General features: G+C 42.0%; 1 protein-coding gene across 1 annotated transcript in view; it reads right to left on the reverse strand.

The window, feature by feature from the left end:
• Window positions 1-12,620: 12,620 nt before the first annotated feature.
• HAO1 (hydroxyacid oxidase (glycolate oxidase) 1) overlaps window positions 12,621-15,751 on the reverse strand; it is a 23,887-nt gene continuing 20,756 nt past the window's right edge. The window contains exons 6-8 of the mRNA XM_009871789.1: window positions 13,399-13,557; window positions 13,066-13,135; window positions 12,621-12,691 (exon numbers count right to left, since the gene is read on the reverse strand). Of these exons, the coding sequence (XP_009870091.1) occupies window positions 12,621-12,691; window positions 13,066-13,135; window positions 13,399-13,557 (300 nt within the window). The remainder of the gene's footprint in view (window positions 12,692-13,065; window positions 13,136-13,398; window positions 13,558-15,751) is intronic.

Below are 15,751 nucleotides of genomic sequence, written 5' to 3' on the forward strand. Positions count from 1 at the left end.
TACACCCTAAGCCCCCCCGTGCCGATCTGGGGGCACAAAACTGGCACCAAGGAAAGCAAGCGATGGCCGCCCTCTTTGAGGGGCCTCCACTAAACCCAGACCTGCACTGCCCGGCAATGCCCTCACCAGGAGGAAAGCCAAGCTGGGCAAAGGGCCAAGGCTGGAGGGGGGGGCGATGGCTGCCTTGCCATCCCCACAGACCCTCAGCAACCAGGCCTGAGGAGAGGCACGTACCTTCCCCTCACCCAGCTGCCCCCAGGGCCGCCCCATCTCGTTGCTGTGTGAAGAAAGATCCGTCCGAAATGCCCGCTCTGCCTTCAGAAAACTGCTCGGCGGTGTGTTTGGAAAGAACAAAGAGCGGGGCGTCCTGGGCGGGAAGCGGGGCTGCACCGAACGCGTTTGTTGCCGGAGGAAGGCGGGGAGGGGGCGGCGGTTTGCCTCAGGGGTTGGTGGAGGGGTCAGAGGCAGCCCCTCTAGGTCTCTCCCAAGTTTTCCCGGTCCAGGGAAATAAAAACTTGATGTGTTGCAGCACCATCTGCTGGTTTCTGTAAATTGGACACAGGGAAAGGAGCAGAACGGCTTTGCGAGGCGTTTTCGTAGGGTGGAAGGCCCCTGCGGTCTCCTGCACATGGGCATCTCCCGAAGGTTCTCCTTGGAAAGTAATTAAGGTACCGCTAAATAAACAGCCAAAGAAAAGCCACCTCCAGGAGAAACAGCAAACAAATCACTGCCTAGTTTAGGGATTTCACTGAAGAGGTAGAATAGGCTTTTCCCCGGTCCTCTAAAGCAGGTAAATTTTGTAGAGTCCTTGGGGAATGATTTTCCGAAGTGACCGACTGATTCCAGGCACATCTGATTTTTCTTTCTCTCCCATTCAGGCTGCCTGACTTTAAAGGCACTTGGATTTCCTCAAGTCCTGAGCAGCTGCTTTCCGACTCTCTGGTGCCCTGAAGGGGGCTCAGCCTGGCCACCCGCAGCCGACCATCCCTTTGCTAAGCCCGAGCTGACGTTCAGCAGTCACTTATTTCAGCTGGTTTCCTTCCTGGGCTTAATTCATCCCAACAGTGAAACCATGTTCATGAACTTTATTGAAAGTTGCTCCTTGTTGTTAATTTACAACCCAGTGAAGGCAAAAGGAAGATGTTTGGATTTTTTTCCTCCTCTCAGTGAGTGACTTGAGATAATACAAATATGAAGAAATACTTTTCTTTGAAATTATGTTATACAGAGAAATGATACTCACCTCTTTTGCTTCCTTAAAATTCAAGTGCCATGCTAACTTAACCAGTAACACTGGAGAGTGCTGATACACACAGGAATTATTGGGGTGCTACTGCCTTGCAAAAAAACAACGTAACTTTCATTTTATCCAAATATTTATTGCCTGCAGCAGTTAAATGCAAGAGAGTGTTTGTGCTGAGGGTTCGTGCAAAGAGGAAAGCATAGCTGGCTTTTTGTCTGTCCCACCTCTGCGCCCAGATAATTCATTTTGCATTTCTCCTCACCTCTTCTGCTTATCAATAGCTGTGCAGCAACTTGCAGGACTGAGGTCCGATTTCAGGGTTGTTCCTGGCACAGGAGATGAGCCTACAGACAGCCACACAGCTGGGCCCTGTCAAGCACTGCAGGTCTGTTCAATAATGACACCTCAAATTTGACCCTTTCCCTTTCTGCTATTTTAGCCTGCCTTGCAGTAGCACATCCTCAGCACCCACACCACCCTGTGGCACTTCGCGGATGGGACCCTGTCTTAAACTTAGTGCCATCATAGCAATGACTAAACAAAAGACAACTGGCTAGCTAGATAGCGTGTTTGATTTGAAGAAAAGAAATGTTTCCCTTTACAGGGCTCAGCAAATGTCCAAGGTTCAAACAAAGTACGAGGTGCTAACAAACACAGTCTTGACAAACCTTGTTTTCCTGCACAGGGGCTCAGTACATAATGATTTCATTCAGCAGCTACTGTTCAAGCATGGAAAGTGTTGGTAAAGAAATCCCACAGAGTTCAGACAACCATTTTCCTAACTTAAGCTTCCCCCTCCCCTCCTCTCCTCCCCCCATTTGCCTTTCGGGTCTCTGCCAGTCATAACATAAATATTCATCAGCTGATATTTGCAGTAGCTGTGAAGTTATGAATGAGACCAAACGCCTTTCCCTCCTGCTCCATCTGCAAAATGGCAGCTTCTGGTCTTAGCTCATGGCCAAACGACACTTTCCAAAATCCCCAAAGTGCACTTGCAGGCTTTTCAAATTCAGTCGGGTTTTTAATGCACAAAGCAGAAATGCTGTCTACCTAATATTTACCCAGGGATTACCGAAAAAAAAAAATAAATATATATTACTTTGCTATGCTTTAAACTTTGTGATGCCTTGACGTAATAGACAGAAGTGTTGGCAGCTCAAAATGTTGGTTGGTTTATTTCAGGGGACATGACTGCTGCAGGTTTCCTTTCTGAATCGAATACCAGACACTTGAACCATTTGTTGTACAGAAAAGAGAAACAGCTTTCATTCTTAATGCTAGTTTCTTAACCACCTGGGTGCTGTCAGAAGGAGCCACATGCACTGGAAAACACTTTTAATAAGACTCCTTTAAGCCCATCTTAATCCCTGGATCCTGAAAAATGGAATCCCCACTGCCTGTCATATGTGCGTTCCCTCTGCAGATTAGCGAGGGGCTGCGGCTTTACAAATGTTCCTTTCTCATAAAGCACGGAATTATGGTCTCAAACCTACTGTGGGTCAGCAGGACATCTGACGTATCCACACCAGCAAAATCAGAAGCAGAGATGTCAGAGAAACAAAACGACAGTGCAGAGCCTTAATGAGTCTAATTCGGGAAGGTACTGTTCCAGCCAGGAGAACTGTACTGCTGGACCCAGGCAGGGACCTTAAGCCAAGGTATCACTGGATCTTAGAGGCTGAAAAATCCTAAAAGCCCAGAGGCACTGGGAAGTTCTGATAGAGAGGCTCAGGAGTGTTCAGGATCAGGGAACCAGTACATCTCTTCATAGTTTGGGTCGCACAAATTGATCGTGTAAACTATCCTATCTTCCCTGATTCACATAGGTTCAGCCACAAACTAAAAACAAAACCAAAAATGAGGTAAACCGTCAAAAGGAAAGCGAAAGGCTTAGTAAGCTTTAGGGATGTTGCCATCATCTAATTTGATTTTCCCATGAAAAGCCAGAACATTTCACCTGACAATTCTCTGATATTTTGTGGCCAAAATAGAGCATATCTTCTCAAAAACCATCTATTTTTTTTCATTTAAATACTACAAAGGACAATTTACTACATTCCTTGGGATCGTTCCAAGACTAATAACTCTTGCTGCTAAAAAAAACTCCTCACACTTCATTTTTAATACCTTCAGCTTTCAGCCACTAGATCCCGTATGTCTTTGTTTGGAGACAAAATCATCACACTGGTACCTCCAAATCAAGATCAAGTAGTTTCTCCACCCTCTTAATAATCAGCTCTGTACACTTCTTGGTCTAATTACACTGACACAGGGGCTACAAAGGCGTTCGGTTGTGCATGGCTTCTACTTACAGGCAAAAATCAGGCTTCGTGCCTGTGCAATGCAGACCCAAGATCTCCTGCAGATTCAGTGAGGACCTCAGGCAGCCTTTAACCAAGAACAGTAAGTTCAGTGAGCCCAGGAAGCTGCACACTGGCTGGGGCTTTACTCTTTAGAGCCACTCAGCTAAACATTAATTAATTAATTGCAAAAAGTCATGGAGTAACTACAAGGCAGGTGTTGGGTACAGAGCTTAGCATGGCTCCTTTGCTTCTACAAGTAACCACTTCGTGCATGCAGGTGCCTGCGATGTATTTATTCATGTAAGATCACAGGGCAGTCCATTAGCCAGAGCCAAGTGCAGAAGTTTTATTCTGCAGACCTAAATCACAGATGGAGTTGACTTAGGATCTGTTGATTTGAAAGATTTTAATTCACAAAGAGAAAATAATGTATCAGGAATTGCTGCTTGTGACACTAAACCCGTCATGAAGTTATGTACTGACTGTTTTCTTGCACCAAATTACACCACACCCAAAAATCCAAAGTTCTCACTAGGTTGCCAACCCCTTTCTTATCAGCTGTTTACATACTGTTATGCTGCTTAAAAACATCTTGTTGGGGTGATGAAAGTATCTTTGTGACAGCAAAAGCAAACAGTAGTTAATTGACGCACTTCACTGAACAAACTAATATGGAGATGAGTTGTTCTGACGTTTACCATGATGACGCTACTCAGCAGGGCGGTCTTAACTATTGCCAGCACTAGAAGCAAAAACAAGGGGGGAAAAAATAGTCACTAAAAATAATCATCAACACCTTCCCACAGCCAGTAAGACAGTGGGGAAAGGAGTGGATGCCAAAGCCAAGTAGAAAAGGAAAGAGAAACTTTGCAGAATTTCTCCTTAGCCATTTTCTCAAGAAGTTGGGAAGGTGAGACTGAAGAAGGCTAGTTGTGCGGAGAGGGTTGTTGCTTACCAGGGCTGTCTCCTCTGCAAAGACACCTTTACTTTGATGCAGACACTTTGTTTTATAAAGATTTTAAGCTCTTTGGAAGATGTCAGTCACTGCACATTTTTAACCATCAAAAGAAGAAAGCTCAGGATAGTCTCTCCTGAGTTCCTATGTATTAATATATGTAGTAATATGTGTATTACTTCTCCCATATTAATAACTAAAAAGCTTCTGATAGAGGCAATAAAAATCCTCTAAGGTAATTTATCCATTGCATTGCAGGGAAAATTCAGTCAGAATGGAAATTTTATTCACAACTCTGCTGCAATCACAACTTTAAGGATCATTGCAGCAGCACGCAGTGTTGTCTCAGAGATGCTTTATGTTGCAGCCAACATATTTGCTCATCGTATAGTGCTGAAAATTTCCAAACACATCAGTAAACAGCAACACAAATTAATAAACAAGCTTGTGGGCTGGGTATACTCTATGATTCCTTGTTCTACATCCTCAATAATAACTGACAATACAACTCCCATCCACATCAGAGCAATAATGGAAAAAGGACTGAGAATCAAAAGGACTATTTTCTAATCTTTTTATCTTCATGGTAGAAGGGCCTTTCTGTGATAGATCAAATGTATGGCTTTATGCTTGCCAGGGGAACACATACAACCAAACCCATCACACTTAAAACTGATAAAAAGCAGAGCATGCAGATGGTTGAACTGTCTGGGTTTACTGTTCATTAGCATGCCAGCAAATTATTTAGGTCATGTGTGGTTTTGTAAGTCTGTTATACAGCAGTTACAAACCTATGCATAACTACTTGCAGTGGACTATTCAGAGACTAACACAAAAAGACACTGTTAATGGTGCACCACGAGGTCTTCTGAGTTTCTCTGGCACCACTGAACAACCAGAAAATAAGCTGGAACTAGAACCGTTAGAGATGTCTTTTAGGCCTGCTGTGCAGCTGTGGCAGTTTTTCCAGTTAACAGTGAGCACATAAAAAGCAAAGGTTGGGAGACTGAATTTGATTAAAGTACATTTTACAGGTAAATAACATGCAGAGTGAAGTACCAAAATTGTAAAGTACTCGTTTATTTATAGATTAAATTGTGCACGTCATGCACCAGGGCTGTTCATTTTTCCATTCACACAAGATGGTCTGATATTCAGCATCAACTCTTTAACAGGACAACTTTGGCTGGGAAAGAACAGCAACACTGAAAAGGTAACTCTACAAGCCTTGTCAAACTAAGAACAATCATCAGGGCCTTGTCACAGAACTTGCTGCTTTCCTCCAGTTGTTATCTTAAGATTCCTGGTAAAAGTGAGAACCATATACTTTGCATGACAGCCATGAGTCTCACAAATTCAGATATTATGAGCCTGATGGGATGCACACAAAGCTTCCAGTGAAACCAATGAAAAAGTTGGTGCCTCTTGGACGGTAGGGAGAGATGAGCCTGTAGGGTCAGATTCTCAGCTGACATAGATCAGTATAACTCCATAGATTGCAGCAGGACTATGCTAGCTCACAATTTGGCCCTAAACATTTTGGACAAAGAGAGTATCAGCATCTAAACAGATGAAGTGGAAAGAATGTTGTAATGGTGATGGGCTTCTTTATTTACTCAAATGCATGACCCTTACTGCAGAAGTTCCGTCACAGCAAGCCCTAACCTCCCTGGCCCCAGGGAAGTACTACTGAGTAATATGATGTAGATGAGCACTTTAAGATCTTTGCTAGCTTCCCTTTAAACTTCTTTGCCATGGCTACAGGTGGTGGGAACCAAGGACCGGATTCGTCCACCTTGAGGAGGCACTTGGTGCTTTCTGTACTGACACGAAGTGCTGCTGAGGCACCACAGGACATCTACAGCTTATATCAAACTCCCATCTATGCAGTTTCCCTTATCCCATCTAGCAAACCACTGTAACTAGACTTTCAACTTTAATCTTGAGCTCTTGAAAAATGAAAAAGAGCTCTTACCTTCTGGCCAGAAGCCCTTCACCCACATCTATCTACACCTCATTGCAAAATATTTCCAAAAGGCAAAAGTCTCTGCCCAAAGGTCCCAGGCATCTCTCTCATTCCAGCTTCCCTGTGGGACCAAAATCAAGGACTTCACAGCAAAAGCTGTTGCAGACATGGCAGTGATAAGCAGGAGGCGACAAGATGCGATGCCACGGCAAAGCAGAGATGGATGCTGCCATCTCGGACCTGCAGCCATGGATTAGAAGCTGTGGAAAAAATGCATAGTAAGGAAATGAGGTGGATTATTTCCAACTCTCATTCTTTATTTCAGGTGTGTTCTGTTGTTGTGCTTTCATAAAACTGTGGCTGAGTTTTCATAATGCAATTTTTTTCTATTTTGTCACTCTTTAAAAAAGAGCTCACCAGTGGATTTTCTTGTACGAAGGGAGCTTTTTAAGTTTTTCCAGGTTCCTGGGTAAACACCTAAGCTTGTCAAAGGGAATTTGCTTATAAAATTCAGTATTTTTTGTGCTCTTAACTGTGTGGTGGGAAGGCTGCAGATGTATAACTCCAGAGTTAGTGACATTTTGTATTAGAATTACTATAGAGACCCCACCTAGACTCTTCAACACACCAGACTAACTTAGGTATAGAGCATGCATACGGACCCAGAGGAAAGCTTTGATATGTGAGATGACCCTATTCAAATCTACATCTCTGCATTCAGGTCTCACCTGTTTATGAAAATTGTTTATCTCACATCTGTGCTTGATTTCTGGGGCTGGTAACAATGCATGGTGAACTTGCTTTCTAACCATACCAAGTAGGAATGTGTACAATACACATCTTGAATTTGTGTAAAAATTAAAATAAGTGCCACATGTTCTTGTTGTAGAGTCCTTGCACTTTTCTTGGAAGTCTTTATGACCATTCTTGAAAATTAGACAAACCTCATGTGCAATGAACCCATTAGTCCAGGAGCTCAGGAGTATCTGGTCTGCAGGAACCTTTTTAATGACAACTAAGTGTTTCAAATCTACTACTCTCAGTTCTGCTAGCAGGAAAATCGAATAAAGCACAGTATACAGAATGCTATTGAATTATAGATAACCAGCAAGAAATAAGAGGTCTTCCATTCCCGTACTGCAAAGCCACCACCATCAGATCTTGCTTGGCAAACTGGCAGAGCATAAGATACAGTCCCAGTTGTGAAAGGAGCTCCACCTTCTGCCAGGACAAATACACAGGTTAAAGGCTCTGCTGTGGCCCAGCTCTCCCTCTGCTCTGTAGCTCGTCTGCGGATCTTTTCCATAGTTGTTCAGAATTCGTGATATGGGATGTCCACACCAATTACCTGCCTTAGGGAAAACAGCATGATTTATAATTAAGGTACTGGAATGGAAATTTAAGGGACTTAACTGTGGAAATCATTTTGTTTCTACCTCCTTTTTATAGGGAGAGACTTTTCCTATGCCTGTCCATTTGCGCTTCCAGCTCTGTTGGGTAGAGACTGCTGCTTGCAGAAAAGCATCTTTGCAGGGCACACATTGTCTTAACCTTGACTGGAACTTACAGCTGCTATTGTCATAAAATAATGATCAATATTAATCACTGTCAGCCTAGTTATATGAATGTCTTCCCCTTGGCTGAGCAAACTGTCTGTATGTGTCTACCAGCCTTCCGCATCATAAAGGTGCCGCCAGTGCAATTGCTTACTCGACATGGTTACTCCACGTGCACGCTGCAGGATTGTGACAGAGGAGATGTATCGATGGTCTCGGGGCATTCCTACCAGCATACTTCTGGACACAATTCATCCTGCCCATCTGAAATGATGACCTGGGAGCTGGGAAACTGAAGTTAAGCTGGGAGAGCCTCTGGGTGCCGCTTTGAGAGCTGCAGGCCCTGGAGAAATGTGTGGCTCATACACCCCTCAAAGGCATTCTCATACCAGCACATACCCAGTGCACCTATGCAAAGGAAAAAGCTGAACTACAACGTGCAGGCATTTTGCATCTGGAGGATATGTTCTCAAAGCAGCAAAACATCTTTGTTATGAATGTAACATATGTGATACTCTCCCTCTGTTTGGCAGGAGATAAGAAAAACAGAAGCAAGGCAAAAATGAAAACAAAATGGAGCATATAGGCATCGTGAAACAATTACAGTGCTGTGTCTCATTAGAATCTAAATCTGGGATTGCCAATCTTGTTTTAAAAACAGTTTTGTTCAACACTCAGTGACAGAATTTAAAAGATGACATATCTTGCTGTATTGTGGGCCAGAGTCACAGCTGGTGTAAATCAGTATAAACTAATGAAGTCAATGGAGCTTCTCTGATTTACACTAGCTGAGGTTATGGCTCAATAACGTTGGACTTGCTTTCTAGGAGTGTTCAAGGAAGCCAACTTCTGTGTGTCCTGTGATGAAGTGGTTATTTATAATGGCCTTCAGTGTGGTTTGGAGCCAAATTTCCACATCAAAAGTAGCTTTATAAGAGATATCCTTACAGTGGGGTTCAGTGCAAAATCATGACTTCAGAAGCCAGCTTTCCTCGTGCTCTCAAGTATTTGATTTCAGCCCGAAAACCATTTGAGGAGCCAAGAAAAGCAGAGCCATTCCTGCCTGCTTCCCCAGTTCTGCTTCATCTTTTGAGTCGCCTGCATATCCAACAGGCCCCGACCTACACTGCCCATTTATCAAAGTGAGTTACTCTAAGTGTCTGTTTATTTATGTTCAGAAATTCCCAGTTAGACAGACAAGTTTCATGCTTAACCTGGAAAACTGGGGATGGAGGTGGAGTTCTTACCAGTTTCAGAGCTATTTGTTTGACTTGGCCACTAGGAAAAATAAAGCACAATAACATGTCCCAGAGTCACAGCGAGAGGTGGAGGTCGCAAGAAAACAGATCATGTCTTTCACAGCTCTTCAGCTTCAGTGCACTGAATTATGACTCCCATTATTTACTTACTGGATTCTCCACCCTGTGCGCAGGCTCCAAGCATTCAAAAAGCAGCAGGTCTCTGCTTCAAAGAACGAACAGGATAAGTGAGAGAGGAAAAACTGTCCCAACGCTACACTAGCCTCCTTCTCCACTTTTTATCTGAAAGGTCAGATGGTCTCACAACCCTCGGCTGACTTCTGCCATCTTCTGCTCACCAGGCTGCCTTGCCTGCAGTCCTGTACCTCTGCGGTAATGAACTATTAGGGAAAACACATTACCAACACAGCCAAATCTGTCCTCTGGGCACGTGATGTAGCTAAAGGTTGTCTTTTGCAGAAGCACAATATTTTCATTAGCTCTCTGCTCATCCAGCCTTGTTGTGCTCTATCACGTGTCCATCAACGTCACAGTCTTTCACTGACCTTATCACTTTGAAGCAGACCATCTTCTTTAGCACTTCTTGCTAGAAATGGGTCTCTGGAGTCCAGTTGTTGAAGTTCCAAGCCTCTCCAAATCTCCTGAGTGGTTTCTACATATCAAAGCTCTTCCATATTCTCTTCACTGGGTTTAATCCTTTGTAGCCTCACTGGAGCCAGGGAGACAACTTTGTAGGAACACTTTAGAAAAGGGATTCTTCTAAACTGACAGCACCAGAGAAATCCACATATAGCCTGCCTCACATCTTAGCCTCTTGGGTGGTACTGCTTTCTCCTAAAAAATACAGGATCCTCCTCTTTCCTACTTTCAAGACTTGTTTCTGGTGTCTTTTCTCTCCAAAAAAAATCTGATAAATATTATATTTTTCTACTTAACATACCTAACAAAGACCTTTTACTTTCTTCTGTTATATTGCATACATTTTCCTCAGAAACGGCCTCCTGAACTGCAGAAAGTTCTACTGCCACCACCACCACCTGTGTGCCATGTTTTCTTCTCAGCTTCTATGAGTGAAGAAACTGCAAGGTAGATATTTTTCTTAGCCTGGGCAATGTTCAGCTTTTTAAATGGTTGAGGGCACTCAGTCTTTCTGCTTCCTAACCCAAATCCAAATAAAATCCCCACCCTTTTTTAAAACAATTCCCAGAAGCAGTTTGATTGTCCCAAAATCAAGGAATATTCCCACCACTGTGAAATAATTTAACACCAGAAGTCTATCAGGCAAATTAATTTTGTTTCTGTTAGCACCATCTCCCAGTTTTTCAGTATTTGGCTCAAATTTTGGTTTATTAATGCATGTATATTCTTATTAGGTTTGAACTGGAAGGCAGTCAGAAATTCTCAGATAACAAGCAGGAAAATACATCGTAAACCCATTAGTTCTAGAGGAACTAGAAAAAGTAAATTAGGCACAAGTAAGGAAACCGGTTTCCTCACAAATCAGAATTTGTCCTGGACCACAGAATTACAGAACTTTCCTTGAATCTGGTTGGGGCAAAGACAGGAAACTGCATCTTCTAAACTTTAGAAATAGATCTTAAACATGTAAACATAAGATATTATGCCCCTATCTTTTAAGTAACATTTATATTATCTAAAATAAACAGTCTTTCTGAAGTTAGTCTGTAATTGACATCTGACAGAGTCCACATTGCAACGGATAGGATAAGTGCAGTAAACAGTAGGAATTATGCTTCTCTGTGCTCTGAGAAACATTCATATTTCCTTACAGAGATAAACTTTATTTTGTTGCTACGCAACCCTCACACAACACACTATATTCTGCAGTAAATAAGAGTACAATTCTTACAACTGGAGGGCAGGCATGCAGCCTTTTGGGTTTTCTCCCCATTTTGAGTTCCAGCCCCAGTTTTAGTTCACATTATGATATTCCATCATTTTATGACAAAGCTGCCTCTCAAGCTCAGTAAGGGATAATTTAAACAGAGCAAAAAGGGAGAGTCAGAATGCATGAGTCCTTCTGACAGTGATGGGAAACAAATGGTGAAGCCAGTGATAATCAGTGGCAGTGGAACAATGAAATCAAGGCACTTTATTTTTTTTTTTAAATCCTCCTTAAAAATGAACACTAAATTTCCACGACAAGATTTTTCAAGACTCTTCTGCAGTGGCCTCTCCCTGCTCCCGGTAACATTGCTGTATCTGTCATAAAATTGAGACAGATGAAGAGCCACCCTTAGTGGGTGATAAGTAGAGTCTTCTCTCCTCTGCCTGCTCTACTTTGGGAAAGGTCACTTTGTAGTATGAAGCTATTCCTTCATGCCTTACAGTTGCAAAATTTCTCCTGAGTTCGGTGCGTCTTTTGATTGTTCGGAGAACAGATGAGCAGATCCTCTATATGTATGTATCCTCATTGTAAGCAGAGTGAGAAATGGTAAGATTTATGTGTCCGAAGGCAGTTCGTGGAAACTGAATAGACCCACTAGGATCTTTCTGAGTCACAAGTTAAGACCTCAATTATTCGAGTTTCTCTTTTGCACATAGGTGCAAAGCCTACGGACTCTCCCAGGTGGCTTCAGCTTCACTCACCATTGTCAGCAAGTGAATCCAAGTGAAAAGTGTGACTCGGAGCTCTGGCTGGGTGCAGCTGGCACAGTTTGGTGAAGGCAACAGGGCTACAAGGATTTGCACCAGCCAAGGATCTGACCTGTACCTGATGCACATAAGTAACAGTTGTCTGATTGCAAATGGGTTTGTGTCTCTAAAACAGCTGAACTTCTCCAGTTTCGTTTAGCTGTTCGTTTCTCTACAACTGAGAGTTCTCAGAGCTACATGCTACAAGCCCACATGCTTATGAAGGAATAGCACACAGTCCCTAGGGAAATGACGCTTGCATTCCTAAGAAAACAAGATTTAATCTCTATGGTCTATGATGTAGTTTCTCTAAACAATGATCAAGAAGTATCTTTCAAATTTTTAATTTCTGCATTTTCATAACTGTTTGCTATCAAAACATTTCTGTCTATAGTTTTATTTTAACAGCTAAGTTACTTCCAGGCACATAAGTTAATGCTAGCATTTGTTGCAAAACACCTCACAGTTTCTATGTTGGTCTTCTATAAAGGCCCGTTTCTAATCACAGCTCCCATTGGAGCAGCTTTCCCTAGGAGAATACAGGAACATGTAAGCAGGTCCTTTCTTCAACAAGTGATCTACAGACCACCGCTTCTGACAGTCAGGATTGCAGGATGAGATCCAAGAGCGAGTGCAGTTGCTTGTTGTCTGATTAATATTTTTTTGTACAACAGCCTTCAGACCTAAATCTTGGAGAGTGATACTTGATGTCTTCGTACCAGCGTCCTGCCAATTTCTTCTACTCTGTGGCATCCTAGAGTAGAAGTTACGTATCAGTTGAAACCCCTGCTTTTCTATCCCACTCTAAGCCTTTTCTTTCTCTGCTCTATAGAAATCAACATTCTGTCAGATGACATCCACCCTTAGAGAACAAGGATTTGCCACTACTTTTCTACAGATTTATTGCTCTCCACGTGAAACATATTTTTACTTGGTTTTACTTAGTCTACTCAGTTCCCCATCTATGAGACAGGGACAACAAGTCCTTTTCCCATCTATTTCCATAATCTGTTTCTACTGCAAATATCTGCAACTCCCTTCTGTGGGTTACTACAGCGTCTTGCTCAGAGCTATGAAGAATTGCGAAACGGAGGTGATTACTATGGAGAGGAAACACTGATGTCCCACCTGTCAGTGCCATTGCCAGGCGAAACTCTTCCTTCAGCATCTGGAGAACTTCTTTTGCTCCTTCTTCACCCTAGGAGATTAGTAGACAATAGGTACTATTATGCATAGATATAGCTTGTGGGGGTAGATACAGACATGTATACATCTGCCAACAAAGTTTTATGCACAACCATAGCTCCTGTGTGCTTGTCATAGCAAATTTTGTGTTAGATAGTCTGAATATACACAGACACCATCACTCATACGTCCCTGTGTGCACACATATACCTTACATGCATACACTGAGGCTAAACAGCGAGTCTAGAGGTCTAAAACCAGAAATTTCTGACTTACTTGATAAACCAAGCCCCAGATGAGAGGTCTTCCGATGAATACAGCTTTGGCACCAAGAGCTAACGCTTTCAGAACATCTGTGCCTTTTCTCACACCACCATCTAGGAACACCTCTGCCTTCCCCTCCACAGCATCAACGATTTCAGGCAAGACATCAATCTAAGAGAGTGAAATGAATACTACAGTTTGTCTGCTCCTTTTAACCTATTTTTTTTTATGTTTTATGTAGAGTTTGAAAGTAGTTAAATGAGCAATTACATGCCTAACTGTATACACAAATAACACAGCTCGGTATTGAAAAACTGTAATGACTTAGCATGTTAGCTGATATATACAAAGGTCAAATTTATTTGGAAGATAACATAAATAGAATGAGAATCAGTAGGGTCACACAAAGTGTCCGTCTGATCCCACGACATGTGTCTGACACACGGCAGTGTCAGATACTTTGGAAGAGTATAAGAAACAGCAAGTACAGAGGAGGACTTTCCTTGATATTACCCCTCTAACTTGCAGTGTTCACTAGTTTGGGGATGAAATTGAATCACTGTCATTTTTTAAATAGTCATCTTAGATTTCTTGTTTAAATTTATTATTCATTTATACTAATGACCAGCTAGCAGCCCAGAGCTAGGTGTTGTACCTATAGAGATAGAATAAGGGAAAGATATACCCTGAAGAACTTACGAGACAGCTGAAAAATTTTAATGAATATATTTTTCCTTTGAAAATACATCTTGATTACAGGAATAATTGTAGAGGAAAATGCTTCACAAAAGAAAAAAATTAGCTTCCCTCTGGGTTTTGAGCAAGGTGGGAAAAGCTTTCTTTTTAATGGATTATGTTGTTTTCACCCAGCTCTACTTATCCACTGCACCAGTGATAAAGGTAAGGGGGAAAAGAATTTTTACTGTTCCTAAGCTACAAGTAGGTAATCATAGAATTAAGCAACATGTCTACACTGTGCAAGAGGTCCCAATAAAGAGATGAGCCTCCTGAATTTAAGCCCCAAGCACTAATTGCAAGGCAAATGTTCCTATAACACCTAAATAGTTCCTATTCATAAAAATCAGGAAAGATGGAAAACTGGAAGCCAAGTACTAAGGAGACTGGAAACAGTGTATGGTAGTAAGACAAAAGGCACACAAGTTCATGTCTTTCAAATACAGATGTAATTCATTTCCTTTCTAGTGGATAAAAAATGACAAGGAGATGGGAGAAAAAAAAACTTGAAAGTGCAGTTTGTTTTTAGATTTGGATTAAAATTTTCTTCAAGTTTGGCACTTACTGGTAATTTTTTCCCCTTCCTTTTGGTTTTGCTCTCTTGCCAAACATATTTTGGATCTATTTCCACATATAGAGACCACTTTCTACATCCTGACAAACTGTACCAACATTAAAGTGCTGTAATAACTAAAGTATGATGCAAACCATAATCAAAGCATAGATTTCCTCAATGTGTAACTAGACACCAGAAATATTAACCAGCTTGTGCGTTCAGCTCACATTCTGAAAGCCCGTGAAATTAAAGGAAAAATTATGTTTCTAAAAAAGAAACATTGAGTATGATATGATACAGATATTTACATTATGAAAACTGCATTGTGAAATGCAATTCTTTGCACAAAGAAATCCGGTGAACGCATCAGCTTTAGTAGCGCCTTCTCCTCTGTACTGTAGTGTTGCAAAGGAATAACTCCAGACAAGCAGTTTGCAAGCTTATTTTCTGTTCTACTGCAGTTGGTGAAAAATTAGTTCTTATTACTTGAGTTTCCCCATGAATCAAAATGGTGATTTTAATATCCTCATACATTCTTCCTGTTGGATTACCTCACACACAGACTTGCCCTTGATTTTCAAGTACTTTTAGCGAAATTGGGGAATACATTTTCAGGGTGACAAGAAGAGGACAGAAGTTAAAGAAGAAAAACTAATTTCAGATGTATTAGGCACTCACAATCTGAAAATTCAATTCCCTGTAAGGTGTCTAAAACTGAACAGGTCCACATTCTCCAACAGCACAAAATCACATTTGAAAGAAGAAAAATCTTGGTCTCTCTTCTGAAACTGGAAAAGTCTTGATATCAGGGGACCTTTTTCCTACCAGTCCCCAGGAGTACCTGGGCAGAAAAGAGCATCTCCGAGGATAACGCCTCCACTCGGAGGATAACACCACAACTTCATTAACCAGTTGGAAAACCATTTGTGCTGGCATTTGGCTCCCCAGTGCAGGGGCTTTGCAGGTTCTTCGCCAGGCAACACAACCAAGTGCTCACTGGGAGCACATGAAGACCTCTGAAAATAAGGAGGTGAAGGAATTAGGCTGGGCAAACCCTCAGCTGCCCCCGGGGAA

Source organism: Apaloderma vittatum, unplaced genomic scaffold, assembly GCF_000703405.1.
Source record: "Apaloderma vittatum isolate BGI_N311 unplaced genomic scaffold, ASM70340v1 scaffold13146, whole genome shotgun sequence".
NCBI lineage: Eukaryota > Metazoa > Chordata > Aves > Trogoniformes > Trogonidae > Apaloderma > Apaloderma vittatum.